Raw genomic sequence first — 26,440 nt, forward strand, 5'->3', positions numbered from 1 at the left:
TTCTGTGAAACACCCTCTTAATTGGAGGCCTATCAATACCCTCCCCAACGAGCAATACCTTGTCCTCAAGGTGGAAATCAGGGAAGGTAGTTCGAATTAATTCAAAATCCTCCCAAGTATTTTTGTGGGTCGGAAGGGCAACCCACTGGATTAAAACTTTAGTGTGTCTATTCAGCCCACTTTGTGAGTCAAAGAACGAAGCTTGTAAGGTTGAGCCTTCAAATACACCATATCACCCACCTGTAACTCTACTTCTTGTCTTTTCTTATCCGCTTGATCTCGCATACGTTGTTGAGCCCTTTCCAAGTTAGCTTTGAGTGCATCCAAAATGGTGTCTCTGTCTCGTAACAACACATCCACAACTGCCACATGTGTACTGCCACTATCAAAAGGTATTATCGAAGGTGGGTCTCGCCCATACAAAGCCTTAAAAGGACTCATCTGAATGGAAGCATTATGAGAGCAATTGAGCCACAATTCAGCCCATTCTAACCACTTAACCCACTGTTTAGGATGTTCATTTACAAAACAACGTAAATATGTCTCCAAGGTCCGATTAATCACTTTCATTTGACCATCAGTTTGTGGATGATAGGCTTCCTGAATCTCAATTTTGTACCAGATAATCGAAATAATTCTTTCCAAAACATATTGATGAAAACTCTATCACAATTCGACACATGACACAATGGATGATGGTAAACCATGTAATCGAATCACTTCTTTAATAAAAACTTGAGCTACATCTTTGGAAGTATAAGGATGTTGTAAAGGAATGAAATGTGCAAACTTAATGAGACGGTCAACGACTACCATAACTGTATTCGCTCCATTTGCCTTTGGTAACCCACCAATGAATTCCATTGAGACATCCTCCCACACATGGTTCGGAATAGGTAGGGGTTGAAGTAATCTCGCTGGCCGGAGTGCCTGATACTTATTACACTGACAAACTGTACACTCGCAACAAATTTCTCTATGTCCCGCCTCATCCCTCCCCAATGGAACACCATCACCATCCTCTTATATGTTCTGGAAACACCTGAATGTCTTCCCCAAGGAGAAGCGTGAAATTCAGTCAGCAGTAGAGGAATGTGGCCTGAATTATTGGGCAACACTAAACGTCCCTTATACCACAAGCACCCTTTAGCCAAAGAGTATAAGGGATGTGACATAGGATCTTGAACCACCTCTTGCATTAATTTTGTTAATTGTGCATCTGTCATGACCTCCTCAGCTAACTCCATCAAATCCGCATTGGTAATCATGGATATGGCCTTGCATTCCATCACTCGTGATAGGGCATCGACCACCCTATTTTCAGAATCCGGTTTGTAATGAATTTCAAAATCAAAACCTAACAATTTGGTTACCCATTTTAGTTGGCAACCTTCTAGCACCCGTTCGTCCAACAAGAACTTAAAACTTTTTTGATCCGTACGAATAACAAAGTGATGTCCCAATAAATATCGGCGCCACTTCTGGACTGCAGACACAATCGCCATTAGTTCCCTTTCATAAACTGATTTAAGTCTAGCCCTCTCCGATAGTGCCTGACTGATAAAGGCTAGAGGTCGACCTTGCTGCATCAGAATTGCCCCAATACCAAAACCGGAAGCATCCGTCTCGATTTCGAAATGAACATTGAAATCGGACAGAGCTAAAGTAGGTAGGCTGGACATTGTTGTCTTTAATTACTCAAAAGCTGATTGTGCTTCCATGGACCACTGAAACTTGTTCTTCTTGAGCAACTGTGTCAACGGACGAGCAATGATACCATAGTTCCGCACAAAATGTCGGTAATACCTAGTGAGGCCCAAAAATCCACGCAACCCATGAATGTCCTTAGGGGACGACCATTGAGTCATTGCTGAAATTTTGTCTGGGTTCGCTTGGATCCCATTCCCAGAGATGAAATGCCCCAAATACTCCAATTGTTCTGCCCCAAAACAACACTTCTTGTAATTAACCCACAACATTTGATCTCGGAGAATCTGGAATACCATCCACAAATGATTACAATGTGATCCTATATCACGGCTATAGACGAGAATATCGTGAAAGAACACTAACACACACTTCCGCAGGTATGGCTTAAACACATCATTCATGAGCGCTTGAAAGGTAGATGGAGCATTAGTAAGCCCAAACGACATTACCACATACTCATAATGCCCTTCATGTGTGCAGAAAGCAGTTTTTGGAATGTCCTCTTCATTCATACCAATCTGGTAGTATCCATCCTTCAAGTCCAACTTAGAGAATAGTGTGGCACCACCCAACTCATCCAACAGTTCTTCAATTATAGGAATTGGGAACTTGTTGGGCACAGTAATCTTGTTGAGAGCCCTATAATCAACACAGAACCTCCAACCCCCATCTTTTTTCCTCACTAAAATAAGCGGACTCGAAAAAGGACTTACACTTGGTCTAATCATTCCTGCAGCCAACATTTCCTTCACGAACTTCTCAATCTCTTCCTTATACCTGTGATGTCTGTATGGCCGAATGTGTGGAATTCCGGATCCCTCCTTCAGTACAATAGCATGATCACACGTTTGGGTAGGAGGTAGGCCTTTGTGCTCTTGAAAAATAAAATATCCTCAAATTCTTCAATAATCGGTTGGATGCTAGTGGGAGTTTGCGCTGCAGGAGAACACAACACACTTATCATACCGAACTCAACATAATAAGCTTCTACTTCATTGCGCATCTCCTTCATGACTGCCTTGATTGATGCCACTGTTCTGGATGCTAGTGGGTCTCCTCTTACTTCGATTATTTTTCCATTTTCCTGAATTTCCAGCAAGTACCGCCCCAAATCCGCACTGAATTTACCCAAACTCTCCAGCCATTCAAATCCCAGAATGACATCCACTCCAACCAATTCGAAGAGGTAAAAATATTGGACAAACTTCAGAGTAGGGAGTTGTAATTCCACACCCCTGCAAACTCCTTGACTACCAAGACGTTGTCCATTTCCCACTTCTACAAAGTACCCTTGTGTATTTTCGATGGGAATCTTCAATTCCTCCACTATTCTTGGAGCTAAGAAATTGTGGGAAGCCCCATAATCCACCATGACTATGAATTTCCTACCCTTCACAGTATCCTATAGTTTGAGGGAGTTTTTCGATGTCATTCCTACAATACTACTCACATTCAGTTGCAGATTGATCTCCTCTTGTGTTGGTTCCTCCGACTCCTCCTTAATTTCTTCTTCCTCTTCTTCGTGGCCTAGTAGAATAACATGGAGTTGTTTATTACGACACACGTGGCCCAGAAAATACCTTTCATCACAACAGAAACATAGATTCCATCTCCTTTTCTCATTCACTTCCTCTTTTGTTAATTTTTTGAAACCTGCTTCTCGCCTACTCCCAGAGGAATTTTCTCCTTCATGGACCCCTATTCCCCTCTTTGGCATCACGTTTTCAGACCTACCTGTGTGTGCTTGGATGTGCTCCCTTGACCCCATATTGGTACTACTGTCCATACCTGATTGTGGGTATTCCTGGGTCCCAGTCCCACGCCTAGTTAAAGCGGTGCGGGTGAAACTTACTCCACCTGACCGGGTTGAATATCCAGAATACCGACCCAACACCCTATTTCTCTCTTCCACCTTCTGTGCCGTCTCCATCAATTCGTGGAGGTCACCCGAACTCATCAACCTCACTTCAACCTTGATTTCTTCCTTAAGTCCGTTCATGAACACCCCTTTCATGAACTCTTCGTCTGCAAAACGGAGAGGAGCAGAACGGAGCTCGAATTGCTCTCTGTATTCCATTACCGTTCCCCTTTGCCTCAGCCCCATTAACGCTTCATAAGGGTTTACTGTTGAAGCCACTTGAAATCGGCTCATCAAAGCTTGACGGAATAACGACCATCGCACTGCTGCTACCATGCATGATTCCCACCATTGGTACCAATTTAATGCCTTGCCTTCAAGACAAACCACCGCAATATCCACTTTCTCCTCATTTGGAATGCGGTTGATTTCAAAATTTCGCTCCACTCAATATACCCAGCCGTGAGGATCCTCTTCGGTAAAGTATGGAACCTCCACTTTCTTCACACGTTCCTCTCTCCGGTTCGCTGCATCATTGTGTAACCTTCCCCTTCGGTAATCTTCTTCACGATTACTACTATCCTCTGCTCCTTCTCTCCCCAATCCCTTAATTTCCCCCATTATCTCCTCCAAACGATCGGTAACCGTTCTCATCAAGACTTCCATTTGTTGTCTTAATGCCTCTTGAAACGTCGCCTGCATCCCCTCCAATCTCTTCTCTATATTTTCCAATCTATTTTCCATTCTTGTTGAAACCATCCAGATGCTCCCAAGATCGGGAGCTCTGATACCAACTTGATAGAAACCAGTTAGTATATCTTAAGAATTTGACAGCAAAAGAACAGTAGACAAAATGCTATAGCAGAATTATATTGTTGAAATGCAAGATTACAAGGAATAATAGAAAACTAGTGTAGTATAGTAAGAAAGAAAACATAACAACAAGATCCTCTACCCTGTGGCAACAGTCACCCCTTAGTTCTCAATCTGAATGCCTTTTGAAAACTAGTCCCCTTCTCCCTATTTATTCCCCTCAAAACCGTAACTTCCCACCCATTAACTCCCCGTAAATGTTCACTTCTTTCTTTTACCAAACTGCCTAAACCCCTTTTCTATTCCTAATTGTCCAGCCCTTTCCATTTCTTTATCTGAAACACCCTCTTAATTAGAGGCCTATCAATATCCTCCCCAACGAGCAATACCTTGTCCTCAAGGTGGAAATCAGGGAAGGTAGTTCGAATTAATTCAAAATCCTCCCAAGTATTTTCGTGGGTCGGAAGGGTAGCCCACTGGATTAAAACTTCAGTGTGTCCATTCAGTAGTTTGCGAGAACCAAAGACTTTTTCCTTAGTATTTGTGGATTACATTTCAAAGTGGGTAGAGGAAATCCCTCACCAACCAGTGATACTAAGATGGTAGTCCAATTGTTCATAAAAATAATATTTCTGAGGTTCAGAGTCCCTACAGTAGTAATAAGTGATGGAGATTCTCACTTTATAGAAAAATAATTTGAAAACCTCCCAAGGAAGTATGGAGTGACTCATGAGGTTGCTACACGCTACTATTCCTAGACAAGTGTAAATCTCTAACAAAGAGATAAAGAATATTCCTAAGAAATCAGTGTCCAGAACCAAGAAGGATTGGTCTTCTGATAGAAATCAATTAGTATATCTTAAGAATTTGACAGCAAAAGAACAGTAGACAAAATGCTCTAACAGAATTATATTAATGAAATGCAAGATTACAAGGAATAATAGAAAACTAGTGTAGTATAGTAAGAAAGAAAACATAACAACAAGATCCTCTACCCTGTGGCAACAGTCACCCCTTAGTTCTCAATCTGAATGCCTTTTGAAAACTAGTCCCCTTCTCCCTATTTATTCCCCTCAAAACCGTAACTTCCCACCCATTAACTCCCCGTAAATGTTCACTTCTTTCTTTTACCAAACTGCCTAAACCCCTTTTCTATTCCTAATTGTCCAGCCCTTTCCATTTCTTTATCTGAAACACCCTCTTAATTAGAGGCCTATCAATATCCTCCCCAACGAGCAATACCTTGTCCTCAAGGTGGAAATCAGGGAAGGTAGTTCGAATTAATTCAAAATCCTCCCAAGTATTTTCGTGGGTCGGAAGGGTAGCCCACTGGATTAAAACTTCAGTGTGTCCATTCAGTAGTTTGCGAGAACCCAAGACTTTTTCCTTAGTATTTGTGGATTACATTTCAAAGTGGGTAGAGGCAATCCCTCTCCAACTAGTGATACTAAGATGGTAGTCCAACTGTTCATAAAAATAATATTCATGAGGTTCAGAGTCCCTGCAGTAGTAATAAGCGATGGAGATTATCACTTTATAGAAAAATAATTTGAAAACCTCCCAAGGAAGTATGGAGTGACTCATGAGGTTGCTACACGCTACTATTCCTAGACAAGTGTAAATCTCTAACAAAGAGATAAAGAATATTCCTAAGAAATCAGTGTCCAGAACCAAGAAGGATTGGTCTTCTGATAGAAATCAATTAGTATATCTTAAGAATTTGACAGCAAAAGAACAGTAGACAAAATGCTCTAACAGAATTATATTAATGAAATGCAAGATTACAAGGAATAATAGAAAATTAGTGCAGTGTAGTAAGAAAGAAAACAAAACAACAAGATCCTCTACCCTGTGACAACAGTCACCCCTTAGTTCCCAATCTGAATGCCTGCTGAAAACTAGCCCCCCTTCTCCTTATTTATTCCCCTCAAAACCGTAACTGCCCACTCATTAACTCCCCATAACTGTCCACTTCTTTCTTTTCCAAAACTACCTAAACCCCTTTCCTATTCCTAACTGTCCATCCCTTTCCATTTCTTTCTATGAAACACCCTCTTAATTGGAGGCCTATCAATACCCTCCCCAACGAGCAATACCTTGTCCTCAAGGTGGAAATCAGGGAAGGTAGTTCGAATTAATTCAAAATCCTCCCAAGTATTTTTGTGGGTCGGAAGGGCAACCCACTGGATTAAAACTTTAGTGTGTCTATTCAGCCCACTTTGTGAGTCAAAGAACGATTAGTATTTGTGGATTACATTTCAAAGTGGGTAGAGGCAATCCCTCTCCAACTAGTGATACTAAGATGGTAGTCCAACTGTTCATAAAAATAATATTCATGAGGTTCAGAGTCCCTGCAGTAGTAATAAGCGATGGAGATTATCACTTTATAGAAAAATAATTTGAAAACCTCCCAAGGATGTATGGAGTGACTCATGAGGTTGCTACACGCTACTATTCCTAGACAAGTGTAAATCTCTAACAAAGAGATACAGAACATTCCTAAGAAATCAGTGTCCAAAACCAAGAAGGATTGGTCTTCCAAGTTAGATCATGGTCTATGGGCCTATCACACTACATATAAAACTTATATTGGCATAACACATTTTAGGTTGACATATGGTCAGCCCTATCATCTCCTTGTAGTATTAGAGAACAAGCCATATTAGGCACACAAAAAAGTTCTTCAACTTTGATATGATGTCTTTCGGAGAAAAAAGGAAGCTCCAACTTAAAGAACTAGACGAGCTTTGTTAGGATATTTATGAAACTTTCAAAGTTTATATAGAAATAAAAAAGGTGATATGACAACCATATCCAGATGATCCAGATCACTCAGAGTTAGCAAAGTCTTCGCTTATAGAGTTGTTGAAATATAGATTGAAGACATAAGTAACTTCAAGGTCAATGGGAAAAAATTGAAGCTTTATTTAGTAGATGAGCATATTGAGAATCTTTTGAATATTGTTCTCGCAGACCCGGTTGGTGTTTGAAGTGACAACCAACAAGAAAATGATATTAATTAAGCGCTTATTGAGAAATAACCCAAGTTTTATGATTAGTTTAATTTTTTTGGTTAGTTTAAAACTTTATTTGTGCTAACTTAGGTGCCTTCCCAAGTTTGAAACCTTTGTTGAGATACGTATATAGTGTCAACTAAGACACAAGGAATACCAGATGGTTGGATCTGATTCAACGAAACGTTGTGTAACATGCTAGCTGTGACATGCGACCCCTGAGCTCATGAATTCACTCAGCATGTCACCCTCCAAGCTTAAATATCATTTAATATTTTATTCTCCTAAAGAGAGCCTTCTCCGACTCGAACCGACGACCTTAGGGAACAATTACCATTATTCCAGTGAGTCGCAACCACTAATAGTAGCGACTCAAAGGAACAATGATTTTTTGTCCCTGAAGTCATGGGTTCCAGTCATGGGAAGCTCCATTTGGGAGAATAAAATACTGTAGAAAATATTTAAGTTTGTAGGTGTCATGCTTAGTGTATTCACGGGCACAAGGGTCACTTGTCAGGATGGGGTGCTATACTTTGGATGATCATGGAACCATAATCATCATACTGACAAGGATATTTTGGTTGTGGAGAAAGTTACATTATATTTGTAAAGTGTTTTTGACTGAACAATTTAAAATTTTTGAAACACTTAAATGGAAAGAAATGACTACTTCTCCTGATTAAAAAATATGTCTTTGATTGAATTTAGAATTTTGAAGTTACCATCTGATTGAGAACTCATTTTTCTCTAAAAATATAGTGTATGAAATGAATAAGACTAAATTGAGAATTTCATTTGGAAACCGAAAATTAGCATATATTTGTGTTTACATTCTTGTCATTGATTTGACCAAATTAGCCGATCAGGGTTTGAACTATAAACAACAAAAATCAACCATCTCTTTTATGTGTAAATGTTTTCTTAGATTATACATTCTAAAACTTGAATTTGGACCATTTCAAAATTAAGAATTGTGTGTATGCTAGAAACTGGTTAAAGCACTTAGGATACTATTCTCACATTCAACACTATGAATAAACAAAAATTTCCAATTACTTGCCCACTTTGAGCTTAAATTATAAATTTTCAACAATACCCTATAAAATATATTGATTTATATATGGTTACCTTTGAATAAGTGATTGCACCAAAGAGAAAAATATATGTTAGAAAGGGAAATTCAATAATGTTAAAAACGTTAAAAAAATGTTCTTTTCTCTTCCAGAAAATAAAAATTAAAAAAATTAAAAAATAAAAGTGCACAAAGTGCAAGAAAGGAAGAGAAAATAAAAAAATGTAATGAGGAAAATTAATTTGAGAAGGAATGAAAGTGAATGATGAAAAGAAACTCAATACTCTAATCATAAGTTTAAAGGGTAGTTTCAATTGAAGGTTTACCATATAGCCCTTTGAATATCCTTTCTTTCATATCTCTCTCTCGTTTATGTTAAATTCGTTGGCCATATTACAACCAAAAGTAAAACCTTTTGATTTTATTATGCATTTAATATGATATAGTAGTAATTTGTTTTATGGTCAAGCATATGGCAATCTGATTTATAGTTAAGTATGAGGATGTTTAATGTATATGGGATAGAAGGGTTTCTTTCAACCCAGATTAAGTAGTTGTAGTGGATTCATGATAGAGATGGCATGACCTGATATATTTTTTAAACTCATAAAACTGAGACTACAAAAAATAAAAACTGAACTTTTACATTAGAAAGTAGTTTTTTTTTTCAATTTTAAACTTGAACCTAAAATCCATCTTAAATGATCCAAAAGATTAATTTTTATTAAATTGTTGGGAAGTAGGTTCTACCATTCATACTAGTAACTAACTTGGTTGGATTTAGAATTTTAATTTATTAGGTAAATTTAAACATATGAAGCAGATGTGTTGAATGATCAATGCTAGAATGCACTCTATTCCATCATGGTCTAAGTTATGTCATGGTTGGGGTAAAGCGCCAAGCTTCGGTTCAGGATTGGGCATAGGTAAGCCCATTCAGGATGACTTGGATCAAGGTCGGACAACCGACTGATTAAGAGAAAAGATAGAGATAACCGAACAGAGCCCAAACAGAAGTACATGAGACCACAACCTTCTACCATTCGTCTATCACGTCGCCTACACAAGACAAACACACTATCCAAACAACACAAATTTTTGCCCCAGCCATGCATGCCACCTACACCTTGTGTCACCTTTTGCTAGGCGATAAAGGCAGACCTAAAATACGACTATGAGGGCTAAAACAAGCTAATCCACATAGTATGGACGTGTAAGCCGCTAGACATGGATAAAGTGACTCTTGCTTGCCTAGGCAGGTACGACAAGATAGATATTCGACCATGCCAACATTATCCACTAGAGAATATTTCATGTCATTCTCCTCTTTAAATAGGGACACCCTTGTATGGAAATTAACAACTAATACTCTCTCTATTACTCTTCCATTGTATTCTCTACACACATATCTTTCTCAATTCCTAACTTGAGTGTCACATTATCTTTTCAGATACCGACCTAGACACTTTGAGAAACAACTCAGACAATGCTCAGAAGATCTCTTGCTCGACTACCATCCGTCCAACCCGATTACTTTCATACCAAAGAACACACTCTTTTACCAAATGGATCTTATGTTGAATCCATTGAATCATAAGTTGTTAGTGCTAAAAATTTTCTCAGTTCGATTAGTAGTATTATTATATTGTTTATCTACTATTCTTGCCAATTTGGGCTATGTTCATAGGGCCCACCCACCTGTAGTTATTGGATAGGCCGTGTGGATTGCTTAAAATTTTAATTATTAATTGTTATGTTTTGATTTTCCATTGGACTTGTAGGATATATAATGTTAATTTTTTGAACTAATACATTGTTATGTGTAATTTAAAAAATGTGATAGTGACAAAATTGTTTTATAATTTTATTTTATTTTATGTACTTCTAAATTTTTAAATTTTATTAATTGTATAGCGAGTGGTCTGCAAGGTCCACCTTGCTCATGTTTAGGGCCCGACAGAATATGATATTTCATGCCCTTTTCACAAAAGGACATACTAATGTCTGTCTTAATGTATGTGGGCATTACACGGGTATAGGTAGAACAACCCAAATTATCAATACTATTATCTACCAATCATGAGTTTGTCTAGTGATATGAAACTCTAATGGTGAGAGCATTGTAGAAAGTCAAAAGTAAAAGTTCCATTCTTATAATCAATATTTTTAAGAGAGATAAGCATACACCCTAAAAAAACTAGTCTCTTATATGATAAATGATACCTTGATTCACGATCCAAATTCTCTATTGATTAACAAAGTGAATAATTGTAATTTCCATACCTGCTCCATTAATTTATCTGCTACAAATGTTGGGAAGATGATTACCTGTACTCATTGATGTCCCCAATGGTGTATCAAACCAATTAAAATGGATTATTTTACTAGAATTTATTTTTATAAAAAACATAAATTAATATTTTATATTATTTTGAGAAATATGATTGGGTAGGGACAGAGGGACATAGTTGTTCTGGGACAGAGGATCCTTGTCCCTGGTTTTGTGTGAGCCGCCTTCCATGCATTGTTTCCATTATTTTCCTTCTAATTTTGAGCTTCTTCTAGTTCACGAAAAAATTAGTGTGAAATTACTTGGGAATTAAATGAGTAAATATTAACATTGGTCAACATTATAGTCACTCCTCACTTAAATTTCTAAGAGATATAATTACACTTTTTATCAAAGAAGTATATTATGTCAATATTCATCTAGTAAAAAAGTAAATTGATTAAGAGAAAAAATTATATACACCGACAATATATAAGTTATTACGTTTTATACACTATCATTATATTATTCGCTATTTATATGTTTAATCATTATTAACTAATACAAATAAATGATGTATTAAACATGTATAAATCTTTATGTTAATTTTTATACTAATAATGCATAGATATTATCATCATTTATTAATGAGATACATTTTAAGAGACTAAATTGATTAATATTATACATTTTTAGAATTAATCACGTAATTTATATACTTGAATGATTGAAATTATAAATGAGTAAACAAAATGGTTATTTATTGGAAATTTGGAATTAATATAAGAAGTGAATTGAAGACAAAAAAAGAAGAGCGAGTCATACGTCGACATTCTCTCTCCCTATACAACTGAATTCATATATAGCGAACACTGTCTTCTTTCATTCATTTCCTCACGTTTTGCATTCTTCTCCTGCCTTCTCCTTTTGGATCTCACTCACTCCAAATAAACTATACAAGGTACGTATATGTATACTTCTTCATTGCTTCTTTGTCAGGTAGGAATGGATATGTCATATATACAGAATAATGTAACATATGTGCTCTTCAATTAATAAAAAAAATTATATTGTGATCTGTCATTCACCTGTATTAATTTTATTTAAGATTCAATAATGATTAAAAATGAATGATAAATGATTTAATGAAAATGAATAATTAAAAATGAATGATGGATGATTTAATGATACTATAAAAATTCTCTCATGCTCAGTATAACCATACCAGAACAAAATGACGTGAGAGGTCCAAACCTAGTTGAACGACTATATACTTCTTTTATCAACTTTATATGGATATAATAAATGTTGCCTTTTAAGATGTCAACTTAATTGCCTTGGAAATTTATTTTTTTCTAATATGCTTTGAGGAACGGATATATACACTATGATAATCAGTTTATCACCAATACATATAAGAGAAGTATCTTACTCACTATTTTTTGGTGGTGCCAATGATAAGCTAGCTAGAAAGCTCATTTGTCTATTTAGTATTACTGATAAGGGTGTTCTTAGTTTGGATTTGCAATTATTTAAACCATTTATAAGAGAATGAGACAATGTGAAACTTAATTGTCAACATACTCCTTTTATAGAAGTCTAACATATCAGACAAAGGTTACTATTGACCCACAACTAAATGACATCTTTTAGTCCATAATAACCAGAAAGAAATTAGGTACTAGCTTTGATATAATGTTAAGGTTTCATCTCACAACTAATTGATAATGAAGGGAGTAGTTCAACAAATATTTAAAATATGCTTATGAGAACTGGGTAGACAATATGAGATTTGATTCTCAACAATTATTATATATTTTAACTTTTTATCCATATTTATATTTGTATCATATCCTATACTTCTTAAGAGTTGCATATCTCGGTGTCTGGTAAGATATAGATATTATGCATGATGACTAATATACTTGTATAGTTTTTTCATGAAACTCAACTAAATCAGTTCCCCCATTTTCCTTTTTGGAACAAGAAAGATGGAGACTTTCCTCTTCACCTCAGAATCTGTTAACGAAGGCCACCCAGACAAGATCTGTGACCAGGTTTCAGATGCCATCCTGGATGCTTGCTTGGAGCAAGACCCGGAGAGCAAGGTTGCTTGTGAGACATGTACAAAAACTAACATGGTCATGGTCTTTGGTGAGATTACAACAAAGGCAAATGTGGACTATGAGAAGATTGTTAGAAACACTTGCAGAGGCATTGGGTTCACATCAGCTGATGTTGGTCTTGATGCTGATAACTGCAAAGTTCTTGTCAACATTGAGCAACAGAGCCCTGATATTGCTCAAGGAGTACATGGTCACATGACCAAAAAGCCTGAGGAAATTGGAGCTGGTGACCAAGGCCACATGTTTGGCTATGCTACAGATGAAACCTCTGAATTAATGCCACTTACTCATGTACTTGCTACTAAACTTGGTGCCAAGCTCACTGAAGTCAGAAAGAATAAGACATGTCCTTGGCTAAGGCCAGATGGTAAAACACAAGTGACAGTTGAGTATAGGAATGATGGTGGAGCCATGGTCCCTCTCCGTGTGCATACAGTCCTTATCTCAACTCAGCATGATGAGACTGTCACAAATAATCAAATCGCCAAAGATTTGAAAGAGCATGTAATAAAACCTGTTATTCCAGCTGATTACCTTGATGACATGACTATCTTCCACCTTAACCCTTCAGGCCGTTTCGTGATTGGCGGACCCCATGGAGATGCAGGACTAACCGGCCGTAAGATCATTATTGACACTTACGGTGGGTGGGGTGCTCATGGTGGAGGTGCCTTCTCAGGCAAGGATCCAACCAAGGTTGATAGGAGTGGTGCCTACATTGTTAGACAGGCAGCAAAAAGTGTCGTAGCTTCAGGCCTCGCCCGTCGTTGTATTGTTCAGGTTTCTTATGCCATTGGAGTGCCAGAGCCACTATCTGTGTTTGTTGACACTTACAAAACTGGAAAGATTCCTGATAAGGATATTTTGGCTTTGATTAAGGAGAATTTTGACTTTAGGCCAGGAATGATTGCTATGAATCTTGACCTCACAAGAGGAGGCAACTTCAGGTACCAGAAGACTGCTGCTTATGGACATTTTGGACGTGATGATCCTGATTTTACTTGGGAGACTGTGAAGATTCTTAAGCCTAAGGCTTGATTTAGTTACCTATAATGCTATTTCTAAAGGTGGTTATCATGGCAATCATCTCTCTGCTTTTTGGTTAAATGAAAATAAAAGGAGCTCCAATGTGTAGTATATATTTTACATAATTTTTCAGCTTAGTTGAGAAATCGCATTATAGGAGCCTGCAACATTAGCTACCTCCTTTTACTACTACTGGTTTATTGTTTTGCAACCAATATGTTGTGGTTGGTGTATACTTAAATATTGATTTTTTTTTTCACTTTCACTCTATGGAATTGTTTGTCATACCTAAGATCTTAGCAACTGTTTCCTATTTGCTTTAGATTATGAAGGAAAGGTGCAATAATTAGGTTTTCAACATGACATTTTCATGCAATTGTTGGATGATTATGCAAGTTACAATGCAAAACTTTATCATTACATAAATAAATTGCAAATATAATGTTTAGCTCATTGGAAATAAGATAAAACTTACAAATTCTTACATGGATATTTAGAAATAGCTTTGTTTTATTACCAGATTTTGATTTTCCGGTGAAGGTGCTATACAAGAATGTAATCCAGTGCCCACCACAATCATAGGCCATCATGCTGGTGCAGCCTGTCTAGAACTAGACATTTCATCTGCCCTTTGTTTTCTAAATAAACCTTGCAATCAATTTAACGGAATCAAATTTGACTAATGAGAATGATTTTTAGATGTTCCTACAATAATATTTTCACAGTTTTTTTAGAATATCCAGATAATCTTAAAATTAAAAAATAAATTCTCTTAACTTTGAAAAATTAATTATTTTAAGATATAATATAAATGCACACATAGTTGCCATAGTAAGAAATTACCATTGCATCATTTTAAAATAATTTTTATTTTATAACTGCTAAAATAGAGTGAAACCTTGAATAATAGAAGTTCCCTAGTTACCATTCCCGTGTTCCTAAGTGGAATTATTTCTCTTTGATTCAAATTTGAGAATCACCAACAATTTGTTTTAGATCAACTTTAACTTGTAAGTTGTTTCTGATGCATTTATTTTTAACTAAATGACAGTTAAAAGTGCGATTCCTCCTGTTCTCTAGCAATTGTTTTAGATCAATTAGATATTACAATACAATTGTGATATGATGCAATTGTAGCCACACCACAACTGCAATAGTAAGGCTGCACTAATGGATCATGTCTTGTTTCCATTAATGGAAAAGCTGAGTGATTCATATTACTACGGTATAGTGGTTGGTGCTTGCAAACCACGACAAAGAATATTTCAATTTCAATCAAATTCAGAGAAATATAGAACCAAAAAATAAAATTGAGGGACATATCAGCAAAATCTGATGCAGTTAATTAGCATTAGTTGAAATGGTGAATTTCCAATAAATGCCTATAAATTGTCAAAAGTGCTATAGAATAAGTAATTTGACAATAAAATTGTGTGAATTTTGAAATCTACCCCGTTTGATTTATCTTTTTTATTTCTTAGTTAAGGTTGCATATAGTATTGGAAACAAGCCGAACTGAGTTGAATTAGAGCTCAACTCAGTTCAGCTCGAAACTTGACTCGAGTTCGACACGAGTTATTTTTTTTAGTTCAAGTTTAGCTCTATTAAAGTTCAAGAACTGTTCAATTCGGTTCAAATTGGTTCAGTTAGATCACTCCAATAATTAGTTCATCTTTAAAAAATGTTGCACAATGTTATATATATAAACATCGAGCTAAATAATGAGTCGAGTTTCAAACGAATACTAAGTTGATTCGGTTTATTGCAAAGTAAATACTGGATAACTTCTATTACAAACTGCACTTGCTCAATCAAAACTTATTGACCAATATGGGTAGATGCATAATGTCACCATTTTCTTCTCTCAATTTCTTAAATATTTTATTTTATTTTCATCAAATAATTAACAAAGTGAATTTAATGTTTTAACATATATGTAAAGTATTTAAAACTTGTATCAAGGAAGAAATGGAGGTAGTACAGACTACAGAGTATAATATTGTGAAATATGATGCCTATTTTCTGCATAAACCTACAAATTAGGGTGAAGCAATACACTTCTAACTATATATTCACAATTCTTGTGCACTAATCATAACTTTATAAAATAAAAAACTAAAATTTTGATTGGTAAATAATAAGTATAACAAACAGTTTGGAATGCTAATAGTCTCATCTATTAAGGTGAAAATTATAGAAAAATACATCTTACATCGGTTCACAAATTGATAAATCAGGCAGTAGTGCAAAAATGTAGAAAAATTTGTTGAGTACTGTCAGCATCATAACAAATCTAATTTCTTCTTTGGAACTCAACAAAAGCAGCATGGCATAAGAAGGTGGAAACATTAAAAGATGTATTATATATTATGAAATAGAGAAATCAGAAGGCATTGAAACAGGGTATGAGAACTTATAAAGATACCAAAGATTTATTTGCGAGTTGAGTTAAGATGGAAGACTTAGAGCCGTGAGAATCAATTATATCAGCACTTAAACAATCTGCACAAACAAAACCATGCAAAATTCTTGCTGAAATACACAATAAAATTACCTGTCATCTAATCGTAGAGACCTTCCTCGTGGCCAAATGTCAACTAAAAAATCCGCCATCTCCTGCATAAGCATAACCCACCAATCAATCATATTTTTCACATAATTTATACCTAAATTTGAAAAGGAAGATTTATCTTAAAGAACATAAAAGTAATGAAATTGACTTCAGAAAAGGTTCTGTAGATGAAAGTAGATCCTCATAACTTGTTGTTAAGCTGCAAGAGATGTCCTGGTTGCTGTTATTAATCATAAAATGGATATATAATGTTTCATGAACACTATGATATGAATGCCCGAGCTTTGGATATATAATGTTTCATGAACACTATGATGTCCAAAAAAAACTCTAGGTGAAACCATTATAACAGGATTTAGAAAATGCCCGAGCTTAGGATTTCGATGGAATACAGTGACATTATTTCATCTATGCAGGTGAACTTATCTAGTGGAAAAAAGCTTTGATTGTTGTTGGTGTTATATTATCTAGAATTAATTTTTCTCACTGCATAGTTACCAATGCTGATAGTACACCCCCTTCCACATTTTTGAAGTTCTATTTCTAATGAATATGAAAATGTCTAGAACTTCAATTAAACGACCTACTTTACCATCTCCTCATTATTGAGATTGTTTATGACGTTTGTTGTTTCTAATTGGTATGTATTATTGTATTAGATAATGACGCTATGAATAAATGTCTTATTAGAGACATTAAAGTTTGTCCATATTATTCATTGTATATCATTTTACGGGAAAATGTTAGTATTATGGTACATAAAACAAACTGTGTTGAAAATATTGATGTAAAACTGTGATAACCAGCATGATATAGTTATCATCTATGAAGCACGGATTCGTCAAATACTCTCACGTGTTGGTGTCCGACACGTATCCAACACGGATACGTTCGGATTCGCGAAAGATACGTATCCATAGAGTATCCAAAAATTAAAAAAGTAAAATAAAATAAATAAATATTAAGATTTCGATTCGTTTTCAATAAAATATAGGATATATGGATTCGTTTTCGATAAAGTATAGGATAAGATAGATTCGTTTCTAAATAAAACAGGATAAGATAGATTCGTTTCCAATAAACAGGATAAGATAAATTCGTTTATAATAAAACATGATAACATAGATTCGTTTTCATTAAAATAGGATAAAATATATTTGTTATGGAGGACAATGATTTTAGGATAGATTCGTTTTCATTAAAATAGGATAAAATATATTTGTTATGGAGGACAATGATTTTAGGATAGATTCGTTTTCATTAAAATAGAATAAGATAGATTTGTTATGGAGGGCACTGATGTTAAATTTCCATATTTTTTACTTTGGATATTGTGATTTACACTATTATTTTATCATATTTTATGTATTTTTATTATTTTATACGCGTATCCCTGAATGTATCGTATCTTGTATTTTAGAAAAAATACGTGTCGACGTATCGGATACGTATCGTACCCGACACACGTATCCATATCCATGCTTCATAGGTTATCATTACAAAGATTTAATATTATATTTATATGTGTTATATTTTTTTATTAAATCATAAATGTGTTATTATATGGACAAGTAAAAGAACGTGATAATTATATCTTATATAATAGTTTAATAGTTAAATATATGGTTAAATAATATTAACTAATTTATGGAAGAAACATCATTTATTATGAAATTATTTCTATTAAATGAAATGACATGATTATTTTGAAAGTGATTTTGCATGATAGATTATTTTATACTAATAATGCATAGATTTTAAACTTAACTATATTTTTAAATGGGTGCATTATTTTATAAAAGAAGAAAGAAACAATAGGTTGTTTTTACAAATTTTAAAAATTTACCAAATCAAACAAAAAAATAGAGTCAACACTTACATTAAAAATCATTACATTCCGTGTTGTTTGTGATTAATTACTTTTGATTGGTTGTTTTTCAAAAATCATTAATGAGATTTTTCACATTTTTCCAATCCAAATATCCAACTACTTCAAACTTCATTAGTCTTAAAGACATTATATAATATCACATTGTTTTACAACATAATATAACATTATAGAAAAATTAATTATCAAATAAATAAAATTAAATAAAAACTCATGCGTTTTACTTAGTATTAGCTGGTAATCCAATTGTTCATTAGTATAAGACATTATATAAAATGGTTTGCTTATCTAGACACTTTAAAATTATGTCAAGAGAATCAGACCACAAAGGTCGGTTTAACTAGAAAATTGATAAATTAATCTTCATATTAGTACAATAATAATATCAATCATGCAACCATAACAGTCAATATTGGTGAAAATTGATCATATCAATTAATTTTCATTTAAATTTTACTGATAATACCAATCATTTTTCATTTAAAATTAGATTTTTTTATGAAAGTAACTTCAATTTTTACCCAAATGTTATTGTTGGGTATTAAAAATATAATCACTACTTTTGTTTAAACTAATAAAACATACTCTACAAACCTCATACATGTTGTTTTAATAAATAGCGTAAAAAAGTTATTATTAAATTTTTTCAACGTCATTATTAATATAAGATATATATATATATATATATATATATATATATATATATTTTTACTGGTATATAATTTAATTCGTGAAATACCAATTAATCTTTTATACTAACATATTAATAACCTGACCGGTTTATTGATCAGTATAATATTAATAACACTACTTTAAAATTTTAATGAAGCATTTGTTATTTTTTCCTTATTCATACTTATTAAACTCTTTAACTTTTTTTTGTCATATGTAAATCAATAATCTATACATAGTAATATTAATTTAGAAATATGATGTTTTCCTATCATATGAGAAGTAGTATAATATTAAATAAGAATAAAAGTCTCATAAACTACTTTTATTGGTTTTTGTAATTAACTTCAACTTGTATTATAATAAGGAACAAATCAAGTATTATTTAATTAAAATTTAAAACTATCACAAATTCACAATGGACTCTAAACATTTACAACTCTTTCAGCTTTTTGTGCTAAATAAGGCCCAACAACAATGTTGGAGTTCAGTTTTAAATGCTTGTTATAATAAAAAGCCACTTCTCACATTTACATCTGAGTTTTTACTAAAAACAAATGTCTAAAAATAGTTGGAATTCAGTTTTAAAGAGGACATAACATTTTAGTTTATATTATTTTAAATAAAATTACTTTTTGAAATCTTTTTTTTAAGTTTAAAGAAACAACCATAACTCATGAAGGAGTGGAGAAGGCTCATGCACATGAGAGTTATAGTTTGAAGTTGTAATGGAGGTCGAAGCTCTAGTAGGAAATGCCATATTCTATTTATACAAGAAAAGAAATAGAAATAACTCCAACCTCATGAGAAATATAATTTGCCGACAATGTTAGTAAGCTTATTCGTCGGCAGGCACGAAGTGCCTGTACACACTAGTTATATATAAAGTCAAAACTTAAAATAACTACTACCGTCATTATATTTTCCTATTTTTCCCTTAATATTTTTTATTTCTAAAGTAAAACCCTATAATCCTAGATAATTATAATTAATACATCTTACTTTAAGTTGAATATTATAATAAATACAAAAATTATAACATGCTGTACTTCCAATAAAAACATTCTAATTTTCTAAAATAAAAAAACATAAATTTAATACTTAATATCATAAAATAAGAATGCAGGTCGACCGACACGAAATGTCTGTTGACACACTAATCATAATAAAGGATGTTTCTTCCATAAGTTAATGAATATGATTTAAGCATATCTTTACCTATTAAACCTTTATAGAAGACATAATTCTTACATTCTCTCACATGTCCCATATAATAACACCTTTATAATTTAAAAAGAAAACATAATCCATATATAAATATATTAAATTATTGTTATAATGACTACATCATAACATCATGACTAAGTAGAAAATTAATGTTTGTCATGACAATTTTATATCACTATTTTCGACATAATCCTTCTATGTACAACAACACTAACATTTTTCCTTAACATGACATAAAATGAAGAATATGGTCAAACTTTAATGTCTTTAATAAGATACATATTCCAAGTCTTATTATCTAATACAATAATATATACCAATTAGAAATAAGAAATGTCAAAAACAACTTTTGTAATTAAACTGAAAGTCAAACAAACCAAAATAATCATAATACATTTTCGTTAATGAACTTCTTTAGGGCAACAATCATTTCTTAATGAATATGCGATCATAATGTTTATGCTAATATACCTTCTATTGTAATTATTTTTTGTAAACTTCTTGAACGACACGATATCTCAATTCATACGTTTAAACCCATTACATTAGTTGTCGTTCACTACAATTAGTTATAATTATAATAAGTTTTCAACAACCTGACAATAATATCAACTTAGCTCAAACCTTGAAATGTATTAAAGCTCATTCATTGTCTGCTTCACTTCAATGTAGATTTTTATTTTTACAATTTTCCTACTAACCTTTTTTTCCAAATGATCTACCTATCCATTTGGATAGTTTATATTGTACACGGAATTGAATCATATCGGGTTATTTTCATATGGAAGGGTTGTTAAATCATATATGACATTCTTCTCAATTGGATGAATTTCTTCAATGTCATCTAACAATTTGCATTGGCTACTTCCTTATATATTATAGGATCACAATCAACATGTAATGCATAGTAAGCAACTTATTTCTTCCTATCATGATCACCATTTTTTCCAACTTTAAAATCTTGCAAGTGAGAACGTGGACGTTGCTCTCTTATGGATATCTATGAGTTCATGAGTTTAAAGTTTAATGTTGATTCAGTTGGTGGTTCGTCAACTTTGTCATATACTTCTTTATCTAGTCATGTTGGTTCAATACAACATTTCTTGATAATTTCTTCGAACCATCTAGTTATTAAACCCAAATCTGTCAAGTGTTTCAATATAATATGCCAAAAATGATCTACCATCAAACTTGAAAATAATTTTTTATACCCGTTGAACTTGGTTTGCACATGTGGCAGATGTTGGCAATTAAAAGTGATTAATTGTCTTGTTAAAATGAACATGTAATGGGAAGAAAATATGAACACAATTTCAACCTTGTTATTTTTCAATGAAGGCATGGAGAGGAGAATTGTGAGAATAATCTGAACTTTAGTTTATGAAGAGAATTTTCATTAATTTTGGATGGAGGTTAAGCTCCTTTAAATAGCAATGTTGAAAACTAAAAGAGGAAAGGAAACAAACTAACTTAACCACTATAACTAACTGGACAAGCTAAAAGAGGAAAGTCCAAAACTAACTACCAACAGAAAGGCTAAGCATAACTGGGCTTTCTGATAACTAAAGCCCAATAAGGAAAAGAAAGAAGGAAGAAGGAGATGAAGCTTTCCATGAATGAGCTTTCCATGAATGAATGGTAACAATAAGCTTGAACATGGATGAAGTTTAACATCCCCCCTCAAGGTGGACCGTGGATGTTGTAGAGGCCCAGCTTGCTGATGAAACCATGGAAAATGCGAGGTTGTAAAGATTTTGTAAACACATCTGCTAGTTGGTGAGCAGAGGAGATGGGAAGCAAATGCACTAAGCCTTGTTGAATTTTTTTCTCGAATGACATGGCAATCAATTTCTATATGTTTGGAACGTTCATGGAAGACTGGATTGTGAGCTAAGTAGATTGCAGAACGATTATCACAATAAACGGAGGTAGGGGAGGAAGAAGGAATGTGAAGATCATTGAAGAGATATTGTAGCCACTGTAATTCACAAGCCAAACTTGCCAAGGCTCTGTATTCTGCTTCGGAGGATGACCTGCTCACTGTGTTTTGTTTCTTGGTTTTCCAAGAAATGATGGACTCGCCAAGAAATATGCAGAAACCAGTGGTGGATTTTCTTGTGTCCAAGCAAGAGGCCCAATCAGAATCTGCAAAAGCTTTGAGAATTAAAGTAGAATTAGTTGAGAAATAAAGACCCTGGGCAGGGCAAGCTTTCAGATAGTGAAGAACTCTAATAGCAGCTTTATAATGAGAAGTTGTAGGTGTAGACATATATAGACTTAATTGTTGGGCAGAGTGAGAAATATCAGGTCTAGATATGGTTAAATAAATTAATTTCCCTACAAGCCTCCTATATGAAAAGGGATCAGTCAAGGGAGAACCATGATCTAGCTGTAATTTAGTGGAGGGATCAGAGGGAGTTTTGCAGGGTTTAGCTGCTAAACAACCAGATTCCTCTAGGAGGGATAAGGTGTATTGTCTTTGGTTAAGGTGTATCCCAGATTTGCATCTGGCAATTTCGAGCCCGAGGAAGTACCTAAGTGGGCCCAAGTCTTTAATTTTATAAGTTTGATCTAAGACTTGCTTAACATGAGTAATTTCAGGAAGGTTGTTTCATGTGAGAAGAAGGTCATCTACATAGACCAAAATGGCAGTGAATGAGTGGGCAGAGGACTTGGTGAATAGAGCTTGATCTGCCTCAGAGTGAATGTAGCCTAAGGATAAGAGTTTGGAAGAGAGTGTTGTGTGCCATTCTCTGCTAGCCTGCTTGAGGCCATATAAGGATTTGTGCAATTTACAAACAAGGTTGGAGTTGGAAGGCAATAAACCAGGAGGGGGTTCCATATAGACTTCCTCATGGAGGTCACCATGAAGGAAGGCATTATTGATGTCTAATTGTTCAAGGAACCAGCCTTTTGCAGCAGCTAAGGCTATGACAACTCTTACAGTGGTAATCTTGACAACAGGAGAGAAGGTCTCAAGGTAGTCTATTCCTTCCATTTGGGTGTAGCCTTTAGCCACAAGCCTAGCTTTGTACCTTTCGAGGGTGCCATCAGCTTTGTATTTAATTTTATAGACCCACTTACAGCCTATGAGGGACTTATTATGAGGTAGGGGCATGAGGGACCATGTGTGATTGAGATCAAGAGTATGAAGTTCCTGTTGCATAGCTTGCTGCCAACAAGGAATTAAGGAAGCTTGTTTGTAAGAGTTTGGTTCTGTGTGAGTAGAGACAGTAAGGCAGAAGTGTTTGTAGGTTGAGGAACATTTGTGGTAGTCAAGGACAGATGACAGAGGGTATTTGGTTGTGGTTTTAGGTTGGGATAGGGATATATTACAATGGTAGTCTCTTAGATGGGAAGGGGGTCTTCTAGGTCTTAGAGAGTGTCTATTTATGGGAGAACAAGGTTGGTTGGATGTGTGTGACTGTATTAGGGTAGGAGGTGGTGGATTCTGTTGGGGTATGGGATGGTCATAGGTGAGGGAAGGCTCTATTGAGACTTTGCAGGGGGGTGGTTCATCATGAGGAGGGATCCCAGTGAATGGAAAAAATTGTTCATAAAAGAACACATTTCTTGAGAGGAAGAGGGTGTGGAATTTGAGGTCATAAAGTATGTAGCCTTTTGTTTTTTCATTTACTTTTTATTTTATTGTAATTTATGTTTTGTATTGTAATGATCACTAACCTTTATCATGGTATATGATATCATGAGGCCTGAAGTAAATTCGAATTTAATAATCCTTTTAACTGTAGATGTTATTTTTTAGTGAAGACATGAAGAGGAGAATTTGAGAGAGTAATCTGAGTTTTAGTTTGTGAAGAGTCATTTTCATTAATTCTGGATGGAGGTTAAGCTCTTTAAATAGCAATGTTACAAACTAAAAGGGGAAAGGAAACAAACTAACTTCTAAGGCATTGGAGTTTTGTGTCAAATTGTGTCTCAATGTATGACACAAATTGTATTAAATGAGGCCTAGTTTCTGCTTTAGACTTCATCATGAGGATCCATGTAAACCTGGTGAAGTCATCAACCAAGGTTAGGAAATATTTATGACCAAACAAAGAAGGGGTAGAGTAAGGACCCCAAATATCAGCATGAAGAATTTCAAACCTTTTTGTGCTCTTAGTGTTGCTATTAGGGAAGGGTAATCTTTTTTGTCTAGCTAGGTGACATATATCACATGGCATTGATGGTTCATTTTTAAGATGAATAAGGGGGAATTGTTTGCTAAGTAAATGCATAATATGGTCAGAAATGTGCCCAAAATGTAAATGCCATAAATTTTTATTGCTATAGACAGTAGTGTTATTGCAGGAAGTTAAAGATTATGATGATGCAGTTTGTGAGTGCATGATGTATAGGCCTTGTTCCATTCTAGCTGAACCAATCATCTTCTTGGTATGGTTCTGCAAGATCAAACACTGTCTGTGAGAAAAGATCAAATGACATTTCAAATAGTGAATCAGTTTATTGACAGAAATGAGATTAACATGGAATTAGGGAACAAACAGAACATTGTGTAATGTAATGGTCTTGCTCAGTCTGACTGTGCCAGAAATATTTGTGGTAACCTTCGTGCCAGTAGGCAAGGTTATGAGCATTGGAGGTATAGTTTTGAAGGTACTAAAGTGGCTCATTGTATAGCAAATATGATCTGTGGCTCCTGTGTCTAGGAGCCATTGAGATGGAGAATTACCTGGATTTGGCAGGGTTGTGTTGATCACAGAGTTGGCAGTGTGATCCTTTTCACCTTTGGATTGGTTTAGCATTTCTAGTATGTCTTTTACCTGTTGTTCTGTGAAGAGTTTTTACTGTCCTTGGTGGTGAGAGCTTGATTGAGCATTGGGTTCAGCATGGTCTTCCTTGTCTAAAGGAAAGAAAGCAGTATGGTTTGCCATTCTGGATGGGTTATTAGATTGATATCCAGGAGGATAGCCATGCTTTAAGAAGCATGTTTCAACTGTATGGTTTGTTCTTTCACAATGAGTACAGAATTTGGTGTTTAAGGGTCTTGTGCCTGATCTACCACCTCTTCCTTTATAGCCATAAGCACCTCTACCCCTGAAAGTGGCATCAGCATTTGTGTTTCTGTGAGGTTCTGGTTTGGAATTGATGTTTAGAACTCTGCTGTCTTGGTTGAAGTTTGAGGGGATGGGATTGTTCTGTTGTCTTTCTTGTTGGACAACCATTGAGAAGGCCTTATTTATGGATGGCAGAGGTTCAGTCATCATTACTTGTGAGCGAACTTGAGCAAATTGCTCATTTAATCCCATCAAGAATATGATCACATAATCTTGATCTCTATATTGTTTTACTGAATCAATTGCTCCACATGAGCAAGGCATAGCACATATGCAGTTCTTGATGGGTCTGAAATTATCAATTTCATCCCATAAGCTTTTTAATTTTGTGTAAAATTCAGATACTGAAAGGTTCCCTTGGTTGAGGTGATAAGACTCTTGTTGCAACACAGCCATTCTGAACATATCTCCCTGAGAGTATCTTTCTTGCAAATCCTTCCAAGCTTCAGCGGCAGAGTTAATCCAGAGGATTGATTTTACTATTGAGTCTTCGGTGGAATGTTGGATCCAAGATAGCACCATTGTGTTGCATCTTTTCCATGGCCCAAACATTGGATCTTCTTTTGCAGGTTGCTTTAAACTGCCATCAATGAAGCCAACTTTGTTCTTGGAATCTAAAGCAAGGTTGAAGGCTCTTGACCAAGAGTGATAATTCTTGCCATCCATCAAGGGGGTTACAAGGACAAGAGCGGGGCTCTCACTCGGATGAAGGAAGAAGGGATTCTGAGGGTTTGTGTTATGATCAAGGCTTGGCGTGTTCATTTTTCAATGAGGGAACCGAGAGACAGAGGAGGAGGAGCAGAAAGGGAGAAGAGGAGAAGCAGAAAAGCAGAAAGGAAGAGAAGGTAGTGATCAGAGCAATGATTGCTCTGATACCATGTTATTTTTCAATGAAGACATGGAGAGGAGAATTGAGAGAGTAATCTGAACTTTAGTTTATGAAGAGAATTTTCATTAATTTTGGATGGAGGTTAAGCTCCTTTAAATAGCAATGTTGAAAACTAAAAGAGGAAAGGAAACAAACTAACTTAACCACTGGACAAGCTAAAAGAGGAAAGTCCAAAACTAACTTCCAACATAAAGGCTAAGCATAACTAGGCTTTCTGATAACT

General features: G+C 34.8%; 1 protein-coding gene across 2 annotated transcripts; it reads left to right on the plus strand.

The window, feature by feature from the left end:
• On the plus strand, positions 11,563–14,080 carry LOC109359384 (S-adenosylmethionine synthase 3). Of its 2 annotated transcripts, none has more exons than XM_019604027.1 (2): positions 11,563–11,697; positions 12,728–14,080. In XM_019604027.1, exon 2 carries the CDS (start codon positions 12,728–12,730, stop codon positions 13,898–13,900), a length of 1,173 nt encoding a protein of 390 aa, XP_019459572.1. In that variant the 5' UTR covers positions 11,563–11,697; the 3' UTR covers positions 13,901–14,080. The 2 variants fall into 2 exon arrangements, with proteins under 2 accessions (XP_019459572.1, XP_019459571.1); XM_019604026.1 differs by having other exon boundaries at positions 11,564–11,697; positions 12,721–14,080.

This window comes from Lupinus angustifolius, chromosome LG11, assembly GCF_001865875.1.
Source record: "Lupinus angustifolius cultivar Tanjil chromosome LG11, LupAngTanjil_v1.0, whole genome shotgun sequence".
Taxonomy (NCBI): domain Eukaryota; kingdom Viridiplantae; phylum Streptophyta; class Magnoliopsida; order Fabales; family Fabaceae; genus Lupinus; species Lupinus angustifolius.